This window comes from Cricetulus griseus, chromosome 5 (genome assembly GCF_003668045.3).
Source record: "Cricetulus griseus strain 17A/GY chromosome 5, alternate assembly CriGri-PICRH-1.0, whole genome shotgun sequence".
Taxonomy (NCBI): Eukaryota; Metazoa; Chordata; class Mammalia; order Rodentia; family Cricetidae; genus Cricetulus; species Cricetulus griseus.
In genome coordinates this window covers 175,372,917-175,395,204 of record NC_048598.1, presented here as the reverse complement: position 1 = coordinate 175,395,204, position 22,288 = coordinate 175,372,917, and the positions used below count along the sequence as shown (strand labels likewise).

The following is a 22,288-nucleotide window of genomic DNA, read 5'->3' as shown; positions in this document are numbered from 1 at the left end:
TGAAAGGAAAAGTAACCTAATGCAAAATGTGTAAAAATTTTGAACAGATACTTTATTTTAGAAAAAAAAATTATACAAAGGGCCAGTGTAGGCATCAAAGGTATTCAGTGTTGGGGCTGGAGAGATGGATCTATGGTTAACAGTACTTGTTGCTCTTGCAGAGAACCCAGGCTCTGCTCCCGGCACCCACGAGTTAGCTCACAACTATTCATCGATTCAGTCCAAGGTGGCCCAACACTCTCCTTTTTGATCTCTACAGGCCCCAGAAACAAATGGAGTTCACACACATGCATGCAGTCATTCATCATATACATAAAATTAAATCTTTTTAAGAACTGTTCAGTGTCATTCATTGAGGAAATGCAGTAATGTTCAAGACCTAGCACTTCCTGTCCATTGGACTGGAAGAGGGAGACACGGTAGAGACACTATGAGCATTTATGGGGAGATAATGATGGATGGATGGATATGATCAAAATATGTCATATAAATGTTTAAAATGTTTAAAGGATAACTATAAAATATAAAAATTGTGAGGTCAGCTCTGGTGAGGATGCAGAATAGGATGGTTTCATGATCACAAGAGTAACAACTGTTACAGCCCTGGCTTTGTGGTTTCTTCTGGGTAGGATTGTTCATTCTAAGACCTGCAACTCTGCTCTACAAGGTCAAGATTAAGCTGAGCATAGTCATGGTGGCATTTGCCTGTGATCTCATCACTTGGGGACTGGAGACAGGAGAGTCAGAAGGATCAAGACCAAGACCTTATTTTAAGTGTGTGTGTGTCTGTGTGTGTGTGTGTGCATGTGTGTACAAAGACTTGTGCCTCACTGTGCATTCACAGATGGTACCTAGCTAGAAATAACATGGATGTCTACCGCAGGCCCATTCTGCAGCCAGCCGTGTCTGAAGAGGAGCCTCTTGGGAGGAAGTGTTTGGGGATGCAGCGTCTGTCTATTTTGTCAGCATAGAGCCGAGGATGGAGGGCAGGTTGCATGAATGTCATAATGTTCATTAGATTTTTATTTTTAAAAACCGCTCCTGCTCTCATTAATGTTTCCCTGACTATTGACAGAAAGCAGGCACTGTGGAAGCTGTCCCCAAGCTAGTTGATATCCTCACACTCTGGGGAGCTGTCCCCTGGCTAGGTGATGTCCTTACATTCTGGGGCAGCTGTCTCTAGGTCAGGTGCTATCTTCACACTCTGGGGAGCTGCCCCCTGGCTAGTTGATGTCCTCACACTCTGGGTGGGGGACCTGTTCCTAGACCAAGGTACTATCTTCCCACTCTGGGGAGCTGCCCCCTGCCTAGTTGATGTCCTCACACTCTGGGGCAGCTGTCTCTAGGTCAGGTGCTATCTTCACACTCTGGGGAGCTGTCCCAGACCAAGGTGGAGCTGTCAACTCCAGGGGGAGCTGTCATGGGGCTAGGTACTGTCACACAATGGTGCCTGATACAGTCAGCAATCTGAATCCCACAGTTCCCGAGTTCCTTTACTTTTTTCTGGCCACCAATTGCCAATCCTCCTCAAACATCACAGAGACAGCAAGATCTCTGCAGAAGCATTGCATGGTACAGGAAGCCAGGAATGCTCACTAGCCAATAACCTACCCAGGCACCTCCAATGGTGTAGCCAGGAGGGCCAGAGCCTATGCCGTGACAGCTGTGGGGTGCTTTTGAGGATCTGTGTAGCCCTGCTGCGATGCTTTCCTTCCCCCACCCACATCCAGGCCTTTACCCCTCTGCTTTCCCCTTTGGGTGGACAGTTGGATTCCTCTCACTGATGGCAGGATGGCTGACCTACTGGAAGAGGAGGCCAGCTGTAAATGGATAACAAGCAGGATGAACCAGTGAAATGTCCACCTTCAGGTGAGAGTCGGCATGGCACTTGCAGAGTGGTTTGGCTGCAAACTAAAAAGGCCACTTTCAAACAGTTGCTCACTAATGGAGCTGAATTTAGAATCCTGGAATTCTCATCAGGCCTTACTTTGATTTGTGTTTAGTCCCCAAATCGAAGTCACCAAACTCCACTTTCGAATTCACCTGGTCCTCCATTTCATGTTAGCCAGGTTGTGCTTTGTCTGTGTGCTGGCCCCAGCTCTGTGAGGTGAGGTGATTGTGTCTCATCTGAAGACAGAAGACGATTAGGAAGAGTGCAAACACAAAGCCCAGGGGAGCCAAGCACTTGAGATAGCAAAGTGGGGGCGCTTTGTGCTTATTTTCTTCCCACTGCCTGTCAAGTGAATCATGTGTGAACTCTGCTGTTCTTAGCCTAGCAGGAGGCTACAGGTGCTGCAGGTGGAGAAGACACCATGAGAAATAGAAATGGCAGAGTGGCTGGGATGGCAGGGGGTGGGACATGAGAAGTAGCCTTGTCTGTGTTACTCATTGTTTTCTTTTGGAAGGTTCCTGAACCCACAGATGGGGCACCATCCACACAGGCCCAGTCAGCACCCACCTACAAGAGAAGGCTGATTTTCTGTGAGATCATGTGACTCTCAGTTGACCACCTAATGGCTCTGCACCCTCAGGGTTTTGTGAGCTGTGAGCACTGTGGGCATTGGTTTCTCCCAGCAGGAGCCTGTCATCTGTGCAACAAAGCACAGTACATAGGAGACTTCTCATCTTCCCTAAGGGAAGGAGGGCTATGTCCAGGTGACTTCGTGCAGTCGGGAAGAGCTGCACACAGTAGACCACACAAAGCACTAGCCCTCTTGGAAATTAACATCACTGGATGTTGAGATATAGATCAAGAGACCTAGAGAGTCGGGTACAGAGAGAAAGAGGCATAGGAGAGAGATAGGCCTAGTCAGACATAAAAATATAGAGACAGAGAAAAGCAAGCACAAAGACAGAGAGAGGGAGAGAGACAGAAACAGAGACAGAGATAGACACATGCATAAAGATACACACAGACTGAGACACACAGAGAGGCAGAGGGACACACATGGGCAGAGATGGAGCAGACAGATGGAGAGAGGAGGACAGAGAGACAGATCTATAACAAACTGACAGAGACAGAGAAAACAAAAACGCCACCCTCTACCATTCCCATGGCCAAGGCCTTATTTATATCAGTGGTCTGTGTCTGGCTCATACATACCTACACCCCTTTAGCAGTAAGCCATCCAATGTGTGTCATGCTATGAGGCCATCTCATTAATGAGCCTTGGACCCCACCCCCAGCTGCACTGTTTTGTCAGGCCTGAAGCTACATCTTGATCAACATGACTGTCCACAATGCCTTTGGGCACACCGGGAAAGATGTGTGTTATGTGGTCAACAGTGCACTGATTTGAGTTTCCTGGTTTCATTTGGCTCCTTGGACAAGAGAATATCTGATGAGCTGAGTGGACAGTGCAGATGAGTCCTGTCTATGTAGAGTGCCCTGTGGGAGTCCCAGGACCTCCAGGCCCTCCTGTCAGTCCGAGCAATAGCTGTGCAAACAGACACAGGCAGGGGTCCAAGAGAGGCACTCAGGTCCAAGGAGGCCTGACTTTGCCTCTGGCACTGTAGCCTGCAAATCTGACAGCAAGGAGGGCTGCTCTCTTGATCATCTGGGCAGACGGGCAAATGTGGCAGGCCGCAGCTCCATGAAGTTGCTCTGACCAGCGCCACTGAATGCAATCACTTCATCCCAAAGGGGATTGATTTTCTGGACCTCTCTGTAGTGTGATTCTAACTAATGATTGGTTTCTCTGACTTAGCTCCTCTGTTAACCTGCAAGCTGTCTGAGGACAGGGCCATGTTAGAGTGACTCTTTCCAGCAGAGCATCATTAAAAGCTCAACACACAGTGGCAATAGCAATGCTGCTGCTAATGGTCGGTGTACTGCTGATAGCAGGGATGCTGATGGTGATGAGGACACGCTGACAGAAGGGGTGATGCTCACAGGTGGGATGGTGCTGATGCTGAGGATGCTGTGATGCTGAGGATGCTGTGGATAGAGATGATGATGCTCATACGTTGACTTCTGCAAATGGTGGGATTCCTGGGCTGCTGATGGTAAGGATGCTACTAATATCAGCCATCATTCATCACATTCCTCTTCTGAGCCGTCTTCTAAGCCAAGTCTGGTTACCGCCAGTCTCCCTATTCTGTAAAGCAACTTCCGAAGACAGGGAAATTATTTTGTCTGGTCTTCCAGGTGGTAAAGCAGAACGAATTAGATGGGAGTTTCAGAGCTATGTAGTGCACAGAGCTATGCTGGGCAGGACCGCTTACTCCCAATGGACCTTCTTTCGTATTTGTTTCTCACTGCGCTGAGTGGCCCTGCCCTTTCTGGTATAGTGATAGTTGAGTAGGGAGTGTACCTGGAGGGAAATCACTCCTGCTGAATCTCAGAAAGTTCTGGGAATACTCTCAGATGTATCATGCCTCCCTGTGTGCCTCACCCAGCACCCCACCCAGGTCCTACAAGTGTCTGGGAAACTTCTCATGCCACAGGTGCCACCTCGAGTTGAAAACTGACCAGTCTTGTTGTTTCTCGGTTGGTAACCTCCAGGTGTCTGGCATATCACCTAATGTCACTTCTGGAAGCACCTCATTATCGCTATGTTGAAACTCAAAACATCTGCAAGCTAGAGACTGTGGAAACTCTGAGTAAAAGAGGAGATTGAAGAAACAGCACAGCTGGGCCTCTCCTCAGCACACTTGGGGTTATCTGGCTGTCAGAAAGCACAGTGATGACAGTAATGATGGACACAGTGACCAGGGATACTGACATGCCCATCCACTTATGTGTGATTGATGCTAAGCTACTCTGGAGTTGTGTCTGGGTGGGTCTGGAATAGACTCCCTCCTTGAGTTGCTGAAGAACAAGTCCCCTCCTGGTTTTGACACCTGATTCTAGTTGCCTAGACACCTTAGAACTGACTGTGCCATTGCATGGGACCAGAGAGTAGGATACTGGGGAGCTAACATTTTCTGGGTTGTTGCTTTTTTGATTTTTAAGACTCTTATTTGTGTTATATGTTGGAATGTTCTTTCCTCCTCTTCTCCTTAATTTGAGTCAGAGCATAAACACTGAGAGCAGATTGTCTGTCCCAGCCTGCTGCACAGATGTGCTGAGCCTGGTGTCTCTGCCTGGAGCTGTCCAGCGTGGGGTGCTAATTAGAGATGCTTTGAGTGGAGCCCTTCAGGCTGCATCAGAGTTAGGAGAGGGAGGGATGCTGCGGGCGCATTAATGAGCATTCGGATGCAGTCCCCAGCCTCTGGTGCAGTGACCCGGCCGTGTGTGCAGAGCGGCAGAGCCTGCAGCTGACTCTGTCACTGGATCTGTGGGGAATGGTGGAGGGGCAGCCCCTGTGACAGCATTCTTGCTTTCTGTTTTCTAAGACCAGTTGATTGAAGCAAGTCTCGCACATGAAATGAAACGAGCTAGGTGATAGCTAGAGTTACGTCATTTTGGAAGCAACGACAACAGCAGCAGAAGAACCTAAGAGGTGATGTTCAAGCTCCTTTGTCAGAAGAAACAAGTCTCAAAAGGTGCAGTGATCAGTTCAAGGTCGTACTACACGGGAGCTGCTCCTGGATTGATAGCAAACATGTCCTAACCTCCCGCTTCCTGCAGGGAAACCTGTCCCTTGGGGTGCGGAAACAGCTTGGCTGGTGACGTGTTTCCTGTACAAACAAAAGGACGTGATTTTGGATGCCCCACACCCATGTAATAAAACCAGGAAGTACATTTCTGTAATTCCAAAGATGACCAGGAGGATACAGGAACATCCTTGAGGCTTTCTGGCCAGCTAGTCTTTCAAAATTAGTAAACTCCATGTTCAATAAGAATTTTCTTGTTTTTGTCTCAAAATACCAAACTGGAGAGTAATAAAAGAAGACACCCAATGCTAACCTCCGGCCTCCATAGGCACACATGTATACACACGGAGACACCCAATGCTAACCTCTGGCATATATATATATATGCACACATGTATATACACAGAGACACCCAATGCTAACCTCCGGCCTCCATATGCACACATGTATACACACAGAGACACCCAATGCTAACCTCCGGCCTCCACATGCACACATGTATACACACAGAGACACCCAATGCTAACCTCCGGCCCCCATAGGCACACATGTATACACACAGAGACACCCAATGCTAACCTCCGGCCTCCATAGGCACACATGTATACACACAGAGACACACAATGCTAACCTCCGGCCTCCATAGGCACACATGTATACACACAGAGACACACAATGCTAACCTCCAGCCCCCATAGGCACACATGTATACACACAAAGACACCCAATGCTAACCTCCGGCCTCCATCGGCACACATGTATACACACAGAGACACCCAATGCTAACCTCCGGCCTCCATATGCACACATGTATACACACAGAGATACCCAATGCTAACCTCCGGCCTCCATATGCACACATGTATACACACAGAGACACCCAATGCTAACCTCCGGCCCCCATAGGCACACATGTATACACACAGAGACACCCAATGCTAACCTCCGGCCTCCATAGGCACACATGTATACACATGGAGACACCCAATGCTAACCTCCGGCCTCCATCGGCACACATGTATACACACAGAGACACCCAATGCTAACCTCCGGCCTCCATATGCACACATGTATACACACAGAGACACCCAATGCTAATATATATATATATATATATATATATATATATATATATATATATGTACATGCATACAAAGTATATACATAGGGATATATTCTCTCTCTGTGGAGTAGGATTTAGACTTGCATCAGTGAAGTCAGGACTGGGAGGAAGAGGCTTCAGGCATTTGGAACCTCTGTTGAAGTGGAGGGGTGTTTACAGGGAAGCTATCCTCCCGAGTCTCAGCAAACACCCACACAGGCAGCAGATTCTGATATTTCTTCAGAGATGACATACAAATGGTCACTGGGCACATAAGATCCCTCAACATCAGTAGCCACCGGAGGAATGCAAACAAAACAAAAGCAAAACAAAAACATGATGAGACCCTACTTCCTAGCCACAAGTATAACTGGTATAGATAACTATGAGGATAATGAGATGACATTCTTTGTTTGGTAGAGCTGCAAGACAAGCTGACAGATCCAGAAGTATTAACTAGAGTGACAATATGACCCTATGGATTCATCTGTTAGTCTTATACCCAAGAGAACCAATATGTGTCCATCTCCCAGACTTGGCAGCCTGCAGTGATCTAACAGCATTATTCAAAGTAGCCCAAAGTGGAAGACAGCCTGGGTGTCCATCATCTGGTCCGTGTAAAAATAGAATGTGTTAACAGCACACAGTGTTGAAGAGGAAGGGGACCTTGGTACATGCCATGAAGTGGGCCAGATGCAAATGGCCACATGGTCTGAGGGTCCATTTACAGAAATGTCTGCCGGGTAACAAGCTCTCAGATACAGAAAGTAAAACAGCAGTTGCCTGGACTGGTGACAGAGGAGCGGGTACCCCGCACAACGTTCTGATTTGGGATGTTCTGGAATGACTTAGTGGTGATGTTTGCACGCCTGTGAACACATTAAGAACCACAGAATGGTATGATTTTCATGGCATGGGCTGCTGCATCTGAAGAAAGCCGTAAATAAAAATGGTTGCTGCAGTAACTACACAGTGTGGATCTTGGCCAATCAACAATGCTCATGTGTCAGGGATGCTTGGTGCCGTTGGGCCATGAGGATGGAGTCAGGGCCTCTTGAGCACAGACTGATGGAGACCTAACTCTTATCTTGTCTCATCTTCCCCTCTAGGGTGAAGACTCTTTCCCTGGGGACATGCTAACCTATGTGGCTCACACTTCTGCTCTGACCTATCCTCCCGCAACCCGAGTCAAGTATCCTGACAACCTTCTGCGGCCCCTTAGCCAGCTCCAGCCAGATGAGCTGAGCCCCAAGGTAGATAACGATGTGGACAAGCAGCAGCTGATTGCAGCACTCGGTGCCTACACTGCTCAGAGGCCTCCCAGAGGCAATGATGCAGGGCCACGGTACCTTCTACATAGCCCTGTCAGAGCATCAAGGCCCTTCTCAGCACCTGCCGCCTCTCAGAGATGGATGTTACCTCCAGGAGACTCCAAGGACTCCCCAAGCATGGGAGACGGTGAGTGTTTTTGTGGTCTGCTCTCACTGCATTGGCCTTAATGACATCTTCCAGTTGGGTATAGATGGCTGGTTTATCTCTCACCTCTAAAGGCTGGCCCCTGGACTGTGCCATCTACCGTGTGTTTTGCAACACAGATTAGAAATGCTGTCAGACATTCCGTGCTGTGTCATTCTGGGTGGCCCAATCCGTAACTACACACTCAGGTATGGTTAAGTAGTTAATCCTCAGAGGTGTCCAGTCTGCAGTTAGTACCACCCACAATGCAGTGTGTAGTGCAGACCTCAGTGTGGCCCTTGTCAGTACTGTGGTTTTCAGTTTCTTGGTGAGAGTGGTGAACTTTTGTGGCTTTCTATTGGCTATGACGGCATCTACAAGGGATGACAGCTTAGGCACAGGCTCCTGTTCCTTTATATCATGTAGTAGGTTCTGGTCCACTTGCTTCCTAACAACCTTTTGCTAAGACCATCCCAAAGAGGTATTATTATGTTATAACTTCAACCTATAGAGATTCTACACCCATGCAGATAGCACTTTGGGGAATCAGCTGGTGACTGACTGCACGGGCATCATTCTGTCTACTGTAAGCAAAGCTTGGTTTGTATTGGCAGACCTGGTTTTCACGGCTGCATTCCAGGCAGACAGCCTCATCCTCCTGTCTTCCTTGTCAATTCAAATGCTGTCATCTTTTTTTTTTTTTTTTTGGAATGCAATTAAGATACGGCGGTTAAGAAGATTCTCCTTTCATTCATGATTTAGGGACAGCATGCATGAACCAAGTGGTGTGCCCCCTAGAGATGCATGTGCACAGAGAGACTGCATATGCTACCCGTGTTTGCTAAGGAGACTGCAGCCAACAGCTGGCCTTTCCTTGCAATATTGTGCCTGTAGAGGCTGTTCCTACCATCTTAAAGTATTAGCACTTTGAGGAACCCCTTGCCTTGACCCAGTGACCTTCTGCACTCTTTTAGCTCCTGTACTGTCTTAAACAGCCTCACTTGCTAGCATAGGCCTGCACATGCCTGCATACAGACGCCAAAGTTGGTCCTTGCCCATCACCTCATCAAGTCTGCTAAAGGGAGATGTCCATGTCTTCTCTGTGTGCCCTGCTGCTTCTCCTTCATGGTAGGGTAGGGTCCTCTGCTTCTCTCTGACTGTCTCCTACCCTATCTCCCGTAACCTAAAAAAAAAATCCTATTTATTTCTGGACTCTGCCATAGTTATTGGAACTAAGAAGAGGTAGATACCAATTTTGTACCAAGGGATGAAAATGTAATTGGAAAGTGGGGTATGTTTGTGAATAGATTACCCATGCCTACGGCCTCCATTGCCCAGTGATCACGGCTGCTTGCCCAGGGTGTAGGCTACTTTCCCAAGCTGCCGTACGTGTGATCCTAACTTCACTGTATGCTTTTAAAGGTGCCACATAAAATGCTAAACACAAAATAAGCAGAACTGGGGAGGGAACCCTGTGCATGTCCTCAGCACATGGCTTTTCCTGGCCCATCAGGCTCTACACCCCCATCCTCCCTGGGTGATTTTGAACAGAATTCAGCCATTATGTTACTGTACATTTCCACACTCCAGTAGGGCATACAGAGATAAGGGACAGCATATAGACCCAGCCACAGCGACGCCACTGCACGTAGGATTAATAATGACAGTGTCACAGAGCGTCTTTTCAGGGCCCTCACTTGCCAACTGCATCACATTTCTTATAATTAGTTCTTCTGAAGCAAGGCCTGTGCAGGCCTCTGGGCTTCTGGAAACATCTAGGCTTCTCCTTACTCTTGTCTGCAGTTGTTTGCTCAGGATCCTGGTCAGTTCTCTGAAGGAGTTCATCACATTCTGAATTTTGCTGATCATATCCCAGTGATGTTTAGGTCATGTCCGCCCTGTGTCTGGCTCATGACCAGATCTGTTTGATCTTAGTGGGGGCGTTTATGGGAGTGATCTGTGCTTCTGGGAGGCACCCACTACCCTGCCTTTGTCTCCTTTAAGTTTGCTGGTGGGGTGGGTCACCGAGAGCTTATGGTAAGCTCTGGCTTTATCATCCACATACAACTCTGGGACTGACTACAAAAAAAGCTTTCTAGTCCCTTGATATGCTGAGCCCAGCCTAGGGAAAAAAATAACAAAAAGGAAACCACACACACACAAAAATCCAAAACACCTCAACCCCAATCCTCTCCTTAAAACATTCCCATGGATATGTGGTAAGAGTTTGCTGCCGTCTCTCCGCTGCCCCCATTGGGCTCAGCTGTGGCATTGTACCATACCCTCCATTTGTCGCTTGTGTCCTGGGGCTCCTGGGACAGCTGCACTGTTTACTGGGTGAATGAATGAATTAATGGATTCCTCTGCAAGTTATCCCAGTTGTCGCTCACTTAGCCTTCAAGAGCTGCGTTATCATCGACTTTGTTTTCCGGGAGAGCAAAACCTTCAAAGCTTCATGGTGGTGTCCAACCAAATATTTGGTGTTGCTGTAGTTTTCTTGTCCTGCCAGGTCCTGCCACCGCTTCAGACCCAATTAAACACACAGAGACCCTATATTAATTATATAACCGTTGACTGATGGCTAGGGCTTTTTATTGGCTAGCTCTGTCTTAATTATTAACCCATAACTACTAATCTATGTATTTCTACATGGCCTTATCTTACCAGGGAACACTGGTGCATCCTAACTTCCCCGTAGGTACATGGTGACTCTTTCATGGCACCTCTCTCCCCAGCCTTCTCCTTGTTTCTTAGCCCTGCCTATCTTCCTGCCTCTATTGGCCAAACAGTGTTTAATCATCAACCAATAAGAGAAACATATACACAGAAGGACGTCCCCCATCAGTTTGTATCACTTCAGAGAAAGCTGGATTTGCCAAGAACCAACTGCCTAAATACCAGCTAAACACTACCAAGATTTTTGTTTTGTTTTGTTTTGCTTTGGCTAACAGGTCCTAGGCTTGGGTCATTAAAATTCCTTTTATATATGTGTTTATAGTCACCATATAGTTGGGGAGACAATGCCCCAGCTAGACATCTTATATCACCAAGGGCAACCTCCAATGCCAGAAATGGATTACACTTACCATGGGAATGGGGCTTGACAAAAGATTGTTGGCAGTTTGCCTAACCAAGTATAAAAATAACAAGGACATACATCTTGCACAACAGATACATGAGAATCATTCTATTTCACCCAGGACATGTGGGGGGGGGCATGATTTGCTAGACTCATGAGGCTCATCCCTGAGTTCTGTCACTAGGTAGCAGATGTCTACTTGTCTTGTCCCTTTGCTCTTAACATCAGGTTCTCGCTCCCCCCACCCACTGCCACTGCCGGAGTCTTTGAACAAAGTCTTACATGGTAAAGTTCTGAATTCTGAGTACCTGAATTCAGACACCAGAACCCATCTGAAAAGCTGTGTATGGCCAGGGTTGTGCCTGTAAACCCAGCACTGTGAGGACAGAGACAGGAGAATGATGGAGGCCACATGGCCTCGCTCCAGGTTTGGTGAGAAAGAATAAAACTGAAAGTGACGAGCAAGTCACCTGAGATCCACCTCCATGGATGTGCACAGGAATGCCTGCACGTGTACACAGAAGCCTGCACTTGCACAGAGCAGTTTGCCTTCTATTCTCCAATTCTCTACCAAGGCCACACATGTAATACTTTCCTTCTTTCCCACATGACCACATGGAATGAAAAGGTTGATTGCTTGAAAGCAGAATCCTATGAAACAGACCCAATGGGTGCCTGTCCCAGCCTGAACTTTGCACATATATACCTTTGAGAGATGAATGACACCTAACTGTGATACACCTCTCGAATTGTAGTGAGCACATTTTCACCTTGTTGGAATTTTCTTTTTCCCCGTAAATATAGAGAAGACACTGATGTAGACCTTCACGTCTCTTGGCAGAAACCCAAATGAAGACAGGATAAGATAATAACTGAATTTTTCTGAGTCTGTTGAAAATAAGCAACAACTAAATGGGCTTCAGCAGTCAAACAAACTGTGTGTCCTCTAAACAAAAGGGGCAAGTCACTTACTTCTTCAAGATGCTGGTGAGGGTGACGGTGATTGATGGAGGAGATTGTGGAGACGGTGATGAAGAAATAATAAAGGCAGTGATGATGCTGGCGATGATGATTTTAAGGATGGTGGTCATGATGATGGTGAAGGTGGTTAGAAAGGAAGCAAGATTAGTGGCGGTGATCTCGGTGGGGGTGACAATGCTGGTGTGGTAGTGTTTACGGTAAAGGCGGTGATTACCGTGGGAGTGATGGTGATGGTAAGGACGGTATGTAAGGGGTTAAGGATGAAGATGGTGAGGAATAATAAATGTGAGGAGTGATGGTGAGATGACGGGGCGTATAGAAAACAAGATAAGTATTGATGTGGCTAAAATAGCCTTCCTACACACTAAGGTGGCAGAAGCTGTTAAGTGTGATTCACATCCTTCTCGTGGAAGCAGTTTTGCAGTGAAGCTGTCTGCGTGCTATCACTCACTCTGTAAAGCATGTAGCGTTTTGTTTGGGCGACCCTGCAAAGACATATAATTTCGGTAGGTCAGGCCCGCACAGTTCTGCGTGCAGAGTCACTGAGAGTTGATCTCCTACTTCAGGACTACATATTTGATGTTCTGACATTTCATGTAATTGCCCTGCTAGAGCCCACATGAAGCACTGAAAGCTACTTAAAATGTCATTGTGAGCTAGCCAGAGCTCAGAGATCTGTAGTGCAATGGACAGAACAAAAGAAGACCTGCTTGGATGGCATTTGACCAGGCTTAGCTGTGCTTCATCTTCCAGTGGGGCAGCTGGACTGTCACAAAAGATTATTTCATTGCAGTCCATCATTAAGTGGGTGACAGTGATGCCTTGGTGGTTCTTAGTGTGAACATAAGGTGCCCAATGTCTGGTTTATAGCAGTTAAGGCAGGGGGATCCCACTATGTGCTACTGAATCCCTGTTTGCTAGCCAGCAACCTAGAACCTTCCATGGTGTCCCACAAATGTTCTTAAAGCTGTAATTCACTATATAGATGCAGGAGGAAATCCTTTCTTAGATGAGGCATAGTGATTGTAGAAGGTACACTTTATTTCATCTGGAAGATGGAAGTGTCTGTTTCATAGCTCACCACAACTGGGGACATGGCTGTTGACCATGTCTCCTTTTATCTGACCTTCTTCTTCAGGAGAACAGGGTCTTGAAGGGCAGTGTGCATGGTCCAGCACATTGAGAGAGTATGCAGGGATGTCCTGGAGGACACTTGAATGCTCCATTTTGTTGTAGTCAGCATGCTACACAACAGGGTGTGGCAGCACCATGATGATGCTTGTCCTCCCTTTCCGCTCCGTCCTGACAGTTCCCCCACCCGTCACAACACAGTGAAGAGCTAGAGTTGAGCTTGCATCTGAAGGGGAAAAAGGCCTGTCCAGGGCAGTGGAGAGGCAGTGAGCCCTGATGTTGGTTGCAGGGGTGCTCAGGAATTTTTGGACTAGTGACATGCAGCAGGAAATGTCACTGCAGGGGCCTAGGACTGAGCATTACAACTGACCCGATGCTGAGGTAGCAACAGACGACAAGTCAAGGCCTTTGTCTTTGGAGAGGCTGTGCAAGTTGAGGACAGAGAACAGACACTTGCCCCATGCTTGTGGAGGCCCTGGGGGAGGGAGCACTCTTGCAGATTGCCTGTTTGGCTAATGATGTTCACCCACAGCCATGGGATTTATTCAATACTTATGAAAAGCTGTCAGTCATCTACATATGTGTTTTCCTACCTTGGAAAGTGCTCTTAGTATGTGCCACATATCTGACCACCTCCTGGTGTCCATGCCTGGGGAGAGTAGCAGCTTCCCAACACTCGGCCTCTTGATTTAAGGATTGCGTTGTCCTTATCTTTATAAGGACACAGACCAATTACATTTCATGTGCTTATAGTGAGGCTTAGCATATATCCAGAAATTGTTTTGATTACTTTTTATTATTTTCTTAAAAAATTCATTTTTTCCATTTGTTTTACATTCTGGCCAGTTTTCCCTCCCTCCTACCCTCCTATCCCCTCCCTCACTTCCCGTCTGCCCACTCCATCCACTCCTCTGTCTCCCAGAAGGCCTCCTATGGGGATCAATAAAGAATGACACATTAAGTTGAGGAAGGACCAAGCTTCTCCCACAACATCAAGCTTGGTTTGGCTAGGCAGCCCAGCATGGGGAATAGGTTCCCCAAAGCCAGTTCAAGCACCAGGGATAGACCCTGATCCCACTGCTACAGATCCCACAAACAGACCAAGCTACACAACATTCACATACATGCAGAAGGCCTAGGTTTGTCCCATGCAGGCTCCCTAGTTGTTGGTCCAGAGTCTGTGATCTCCCAGGAACCCAGTTCAGCTGTCTCTTGCTCAACTATGTTCATATCAGTGTTATTCATAATAGCTAGAACTGAGAAACAACCTAGATGCCCCTCAACCGAAGAACGGATAAAGACAATGACATCATGAAATTTTCCTGCAAGTGGATGGAATTAGAAAAAAAATCATCCCGAGTGAGGTAACCCAGACCCAAAAAGACAAACATGGTATGTACTCACTCATAAGTGGATATTAGCTGTAAAGTAAAGGATAACCAGGCTACAGTCCACAACCCCAGAGAGGATAGGTAACAAGGAGGGCCCAAAGGGGGAAGCATGGGTTTCCTGGGAAGGGGCAATAGAAGAGATCTCCTGGGTAACCTGGGGGCAGGGTGGGGGTTGGGGGATGGGGACTTGAAGAAACCTGTTGGGTGGGTTGGGGGCCCCATGGAGGGGAAGAGTAAGGAAAGAGATGCCCAGGGTTTGGAGGAACCTGGGGCCAGGGAAACTCCCAGGAATCTACAAGGATGAGCTAAGACTCCTAGCAATAGTGGAGACTGTACCTGAACTAGCCATCTCCTGTTATCAGATTGGTGACTACCCTAATTGTCATTAGAGAGCCTTCATCCAGTAACTGATGGAAACAAATGCAGAGATCTATAGCCAAGCCCTGGGCTGATATCTGGGAGAGGGAGGAGGGGGATTGTATAAGACAGGGCCAGGGGTGGGGGGGTGGGGTCAACGTTGTGATGGGGAAACCCACAAATTGCTTTTTAGCCTATCTCATTTTCATACTTTATTAGTTTTGTATTAAATACACAATGCATACTTACTTTGCTTTAATAAACTCAGGCCCAAAGTTATACATTAAGCTCCACCCCCACATAAGACGTAATTTGAATTTTTATCTTTTTTAAAAAAAATCAGTAAATTAACTGGCTGCCTTTGTTCAATAATAAAAACAAGTAATACATTATTTTAAAATCTTTCCAAAAAGGTAGAGTTTCAGACTTTGCATATTTTAAAGGTTTATAGGAAGTGTGGAAAGATGTTTGTCATATTTGTGTATGTCAGCCTGTCAGTTTTCAGGGTAAAATGCATGCAGTGGTTTTACAAACAGATTATTTTGCAAAAGTTTGGAGGCTATTTAGTTGGAATCAGGAAAGAAAGTTGCCTCATAAACCCTGAAATAAGTGACAGGTTGGGTGACAAGTCAGCCCTTGAATAGTTGTTTATTTTAGAGAAAAAAAACCACAGCAGTGGGAAATGCCGCTCCGCTGTCTCACAGGGCTGGTTTGATTTTGTGAAACAGACTTATTTTACAGTTCAACTGACCTCTAATGCTGGGTATTTTTGCATCAGCCTCTGAAGTATTGGGATCACTGGACTGCACCACCACACCGGGCTCTCACAGTATTCTAATGGCTGTTTAGGCCCATAAATTCAGTTTGCTTGTGATGTCCACTGTCTAAGTCTTTCTGGACTCAAAATATTTGGGGATATGTGTAAAAATGTCTATGTGTGTGCGTGTGTATGCTCTATATGTGTGCTGTGTATGTGTTTATATGTGCATATATATGTTATATGCATATGGTCTGTATGTATGTGTGTGGTATGTATATGTGTGTATGTGAACGATATCATAGCCTTTCAGAAAATTATGTCTTTAATTTTCAATAGTTTCTTACTTGTAATAATATTTACTCCTGGGCTCTGAACATAATGGTTGTCCAATATAAGCTGATAAACTGGATGGATGGATGGATGGATGGATGGTTGGATGGACAAATATGTAGGCAAAAGGATATGTGAGTGGATAAGTGGTTGGACAATGAATGCATACATGACGATGGAGGGATGGACGGACAGACAGACAGATGGATGGATGGATGGATGGATGAACTAGTTGAGTGAATGGGTAAATGAGTAGCACTTGAGCCCTGACTTTCATGGTTGAAATTCACATTTTATTTTAAACTTTAAGCTTATACTCCAACAAGGAGTGGTATTGAAAATTGTAATCTTTTAAAAACTTTAAGATTTATTTCATATGTATGAGTGTCTTGCCTGCACGTTTGTATGAACCTTGCACAGGCCAGGAGGCCAGAACAGGTTACCAAATCTCACAGAACTGAAGCTAGTATGGCAGTGAACCAGAGAGTGGGTGCTGAGAACTGAACTAGGGTCCTCTGCGGGAGCAGCAAGTGATCTGAAACATTGAACCAGCTCTTCAAATTCCAAAGTGTATTATCAAACTCTGTAATGCGCATGTTGAGAGACTGTAGCTGACTCCCATGGCTGAACATCTAAGGGCTCTTGACTGTTCTCTGCGTTACCTGCTCAAGGGTTGCAGTGAGTGATCTGTGGCTGGAATTAATTGCAGATATCCAAATGCTTATTGTAGACTGGAGTGGGGAAGAAAGATGGGCAATGATGTACACACCCAATCCATATCATTAGCTCATTATTGAGGCAGTAATTGTGCTGTGCTGAGTCCTTGGGATATGACTTCACTGGATGGCAATATAAACCTTATTGATTTTCATTGTCCAATAAAGAAAAAGTCACAATGAGAATCAACACTTCTGAATTCTGAGCCAAGACTCGGGCCATCTGCCCTGTGGGACTCCCAAGTCTATTCCTGAGTCCCATCTCAGCCCTGTGGAGTCATTTGGGGGGGCATGGAAGCCCTCCTCCTTTCTCCTGAACTAGTCATCTCTTCCTCTTGATGACCCAGTTCCACAGCCCTAAGGGACATGGTGCCATAGGAAGGGCATTATGACTTAGGGAGACTTGAGACCCAAAGATACAGAAGGAGAGAAGGGAATCTAATATAGACCTAGAATAATTTGACCTGAGAAAGTGGTAAGTGGTTTCCTGTAGCTCTACTGCCCATGGATTCTGGTAGCTCTGTCCTACAGGCCAAGCAAAGGCCTGCACATGCTTGGCTCTGCTGGCTTTGCCATGGTAAGCTCTATCCCTGTTAACTTCCTCTTTGTCCCTTTCCTCCTTGACTAGTTGCAGAGCCTCTCAGGTTGAGTACATGCCAGTTCTAGAGCTGGGGACTTTCCTTGTCCCCAGGCCCATACAAAGTTGAGCTCAGTATCGACAAGGTCATGGACCACACTGTGATTCTTTTCCTTCTCACAATGAAGAGTGTGTCATGTGCCATGGTGAGGTTGGCCTTATGACCATTGAAGGAAGTCGAGAGAGGCACTCTGTGTGTAAAACATCATGCATCTGCCTGCTTCCTTATTCAGGCAGAGCATGACTAAGTCACAATGGATCTTCTCACTCATGACAGATCCCACATGCTTGGAGTAGCCTAGAGGGATGTCATCAGATATTAGAAAAGGAACCAGCTATGTGGCGGTGAAACTGAGAGTGTAATTCTTTGGGCCATTGTGGGCTTAACAAGAAATCTGGCACTAGGGAAATATCCAGGAATACAGAAGGATGACTCCCAACTAAGAATCTAAGCAATAGTGGAGAGGCTACCTTAAATGCCCTTTCCCCTATAATGAGATTGATGACTAGCTTAAATGCCATCATAGAGCCTTCTTCCAGTAACTGATGGAAGCAGAAGCAGAGATTCACAGCTAAGCACTGAGCCCAACTCTTGGAATCCAGTTGCAGAGAGGAAGGAGTGATGAGCAAAGGGGTCAGACCACGCTGGGGAAACCCACAGAAACAGCTGACCTGGGCAAGTGGGAGCTCACAGACCCCAGTCTGACATCTGGGGAACCAGTGTAAGACTGAACCAGGCCCCCTGAACATGGGTGCCAGTTGGGTGGCTGGGGCAGTCTATGGGTCTTCTGGCAGTGGAACTAGTATTTATCCATAGTGCACAAATCTGGGAGTCCATTCCCTATGGAGGGATAATCTCTCAGCCAAGACACATGAGGGAGGGCCTAGGTCCTGCCCCAAATGATGGGACAGATTTTGTGATCCCCCATGGTAGGCCTCGCCCTTCCTGGTGGGTGGGATTGGGAGAATGGGACGACATGAGGGAGAGGGAACAGGGATGGGCATGTAAAATAAGACTATTTTTAATTTCAATAAAAATAATTTTAAAAAAGTTAAGTGTAGTGAGAGCTCACTGAAGGAGGGAGCTTCATTAAGGCGAAGACAATGGCATTATCTTGTAACTGAAACTCCAAGGACTCTGAATGCCCGTCTTTGGAAGTCTAGAACACTGCCTCCTATCCTCTCAGTGGTAAGACTTGCATGAACCAGACATGTTATCCTGCTGTATCCATGTAGATCCAGAGTCAGAGCACTCAGAGCTGGGGTCAGCTGTAGAATAGACCGCACTTAGCTGTATCTATGGATCGGTTGAGTAGTGTCCCCGGGTCTCCTGAGGTTCTGGGCAAGATGCACATCGCGCTCTTTGTGAGAGCTGTCCATGGTGCTGAACCCCACAGTTCTTGGGAAAGGTCCAGCAATTGGTTGTGAAGGTAAATACGTGCACTCCTCATCAGAGGTGCCAGACTCCCAGAGGGCAGAGAAATGACAGCCAGACTATGTGTCCTCTCAGAGCCAGAGAGGAACAAGAGTTGGATGGGCAGAGGAGCCATGGCTTCACAGTCCACCTTGAGCGGAGTGGAACAGCCACTGATCTCACTGTTAACAAGCAGGATGCATGCGGAATGTGCAGAAAGAGGCTCCTCATTGTGGTGCTGGGGGTGGTCACCTAGGCACACACCACAAAACTCACTCCTGTCCATGCTTCTCATCATAGGCAAGTTCCGTCTCCACAGCAACAGATCAACAAACTCTTAAGTCTGACGGAATCCAACTTCTCAAGTTTAAAGGAAAGCCTGGCTTTCCTTTGTCCATCTTGCGGGTGTTCAGTTCTAACACCTCTTTATTCAGAAGCTGTGTCTGGTGGTTCAGCTCTGTGTCTCCACTTCGCGAGGCACAATGACAGTGCTGCCAGTCACAGAGATCACCTAGGTGCAGGCTGGGTTTCACACTAATCCTCAACCTTCGTGGAGTAGAAACATCTGATTCCCATGTACCTCCAGAATATCCAGCATCTTCTCTGACCCCACGTGTCCCTGTGGCATTGCATGCCTGGCTGTGGTGACTGGGGACCACATGTCTTTTCATGAGGTTATTGGCTGTTTATATAGATTCTTTTGTGAATTCTCTGTACTGTTTTCCTTGTCCATTTTTTTTTTGTGTGTGCATGTGGTGTGTGGGTGTGTGTCTGTGTGTGAGAGAGAGGTTGTGGATACATCTGCAAGTGTGTGTGCATGCATGTGAGTATGTGTATGACAGAGAGAGAGAGACAGACAGAGAGAGAGAGAGAGAGAGAGAGAGAGAGAGAGAGAGAGAGAGAGAGGGAGGGAGGGAGGGAGGAGGAGGGAAGGGAGGGATTTAGGGAGGGAGGTTGTGGATACATTTGCAAGTGTGTGTGTGTGTGTATGTGTGTGTGTGTGTGTGTGTGTGTGTGTGTGTGTGTGTGTGTAGGTCAGCAGTCAATGCTGAGTCTCATCCTTCATAATTTCTCACCTTATTTGTTTTGAGACAGAGCCTCTGGTTCTCACTCATTGGCTCAACTGGCTGACCAATGAACTCTGAGCATCTTTATTTCTGCCTCCATCAAGAGTGGCATAACAGGCATGTGCTGCAACTTCTGACTTTTACATACATGTTGGGGCTCTAAACTTGGGTCCTTGTGCTGGCATAATAAGCACTGTACCCACTGAGCATATCTTTTGCCTGTTTGTACTGGCTTTTTAAATCATTCATTATTATTACAGGAATTCCTTGCCCCCAATACACCGTGAATGGCTTTTCTTAGATAATTTGGGACTATTATTTCCTTGAAGCCTTGTTTCTGCTGAGATAAAGATACCTTTGTTGAGCACAGCACACAGGAAACGGGGAACTCTTGTTGCCATGGGAGTGGACACATTTCTCCGGTGTCTGCATGGCTATGTGTGTTTTACAAGGAACATGGATGGATGACTCCTCCATAGCAGACAAATGTCTTTTAGAGAAGAAGGAAAAGCAGGCTGCAGCTGTCTTCCTTCCCAGCATCTGTTCACACATGGTGTTTACTTTCCTATCACCTTTTTTAAAGTGTAGGTCTGCAGGGCCACTCAGTTGTTATTCCATCAGCACAATATAAAAATGTCGGTCACCTTTGTGTCTGAAGGGTATGCCCCCCTGGCTACAGATTTTCTTGGTTGAAAGTTCTTGATTACAGATCCAAGTGTGCTGTTTATATGTATAATACCAAATAGTAAACCACACTGATGCCTGAAGATCCATTCATTTTTTTCTTTTTTCCCTTTTATTGAGAATAGATTTTTTCCCCTTCACATAATATATCTGGATTGCAGTTTCCCCTTGCTCAACTTTTTCCAGTTCTCTCCCATCTCTCCCCCAATCAGGATCCACTCTCTTTCTGTCTCTCAGTAGAAAACAAACAGGTTTATAAAGGATTATAATATAATATAACAATATGATATAAAAGAGAATACAGAAACTAATGGTTTGGAGTTGGATAAGACAAACAGAAATGAAAGAGCCTAAGAGAAGGTACGAGAATCAGAGATCCACTCATTTGCACATTCAGGGATCCCATAGAAACATTAAACTGGATGATATAACATATATGCAGAAGACCTCTGTGAATTCATATGAGCTTTGATCATGTTGATTTAGAGGGCCTGCCTTTCTTGGTGTCTTCCACTCCCTATGTCTCTTCCACTCTTTCTACTTCCTCTTCCCAGGGATTCCCTGAACTCTGAGGGGGGGAAGGTTTAGGGCTGAGTTGGTTCCAAGGTCTCTCACTCTCTGAATAATGTCTGACTGTGGGTCTCTGTATTTGTTCCCATCTGCTGTAGGAGGAAGCTTCTCTAATGATGCCAGAGAAAGGCACTGAGATGTGAGTAGAGCAGAACATCATTAGGAGTCATTTTTTGCTACAGTTTTTTTTTTTTTTTTGAGCAGTAGAATTTGTTTTTTACCTAGGTCCTTGAGCTATGTAGTCTCTGGTTCTTGGTCACTCAAGCAGCATTGGGTACTGGTTCCATCTCTTAGAGTGGGCCTTAAGTCAGATCAGACATTGGTTGGTAATTCCCATAAACTTTGTGCCACCATTGCACTAGCATATCTTTCAATCAGGATACCATTGTAGATGAAACGTTTTGCGGCTGGTTTGAAGCTTATGTTTCTTTTCTTTTTCTTTTTTTTCTTTTTTTTTGGTAGCATCCAGAGTAGCTCACTGTCCCAAAGATGCTGGAACAAAGAAAGGGTTGAATGCACTATGTAGGCAACAGCTCAATTTCTCCATGTTCAATGAGTCATGTAGGTGTTTCGTCAGCCATGAGGCCTTGTTAGTTTGCTGTCTTGGCAGCAGCCTGGGTTGTTTGAGGATTCCCATGGGTCCCTTTTGGCCAACAACCCAATTAGATGTAACCCAATCCCAGTACTGGAAACTTCATTTGGTGACAAGAGATGTCTAATTGGAAATCTGTCTCCTCGTTACTTGGCACTTTCATTTAGATTGCCTTCATATACGTAAATATTTTGGGAAGCTTCTACCTATTGTATTAGGGTTTCATACTGTCCTTCACATGGCCGTTAATTTTACATATCACTTCCCGTATCCTCTCCCACTATCTCCCCTACCTCGACCCTCCCATTCTATCCTCCTCCATCTGTCCATAACTATCTATTCTATTTCTCTTTCCTAATGAGATATATCCATCCCCACTAGACCCTTATTCTTACCCTCGTTGGTTCTATAGACTGTAGCTGGATGATCACAGACTTAGCAGCTGATATCCACATATAAGTGAATACACACTGAATTTGTCTTT

At 46.2% G+C, this 22,288-nt stretch overlaps 1 protein-coding gene across 1 annotated transcript in view; it reads left to right on the top strand.

Annotated features, from left to right (window-relative positions):
• The window catches only part of Ptprn2 (protein tyrosine phosphatase receptor type N2), a 680,302-nt gene that overhangs the window by 272,855 nt on the left and 385,159 nt on the right, over positions 1–22,288 (top strand). The window contains exon 6 of the mRNA XM_027417041.2: positions 7,750–8,098. Within this exon, the coding sequence (XP_027272842.1) occupies positions 7,750–8,098 (349 nt within the window). The remainder of the gene's footprint in view (positions 1–7,749; positions 8,099–22,288) is intronic.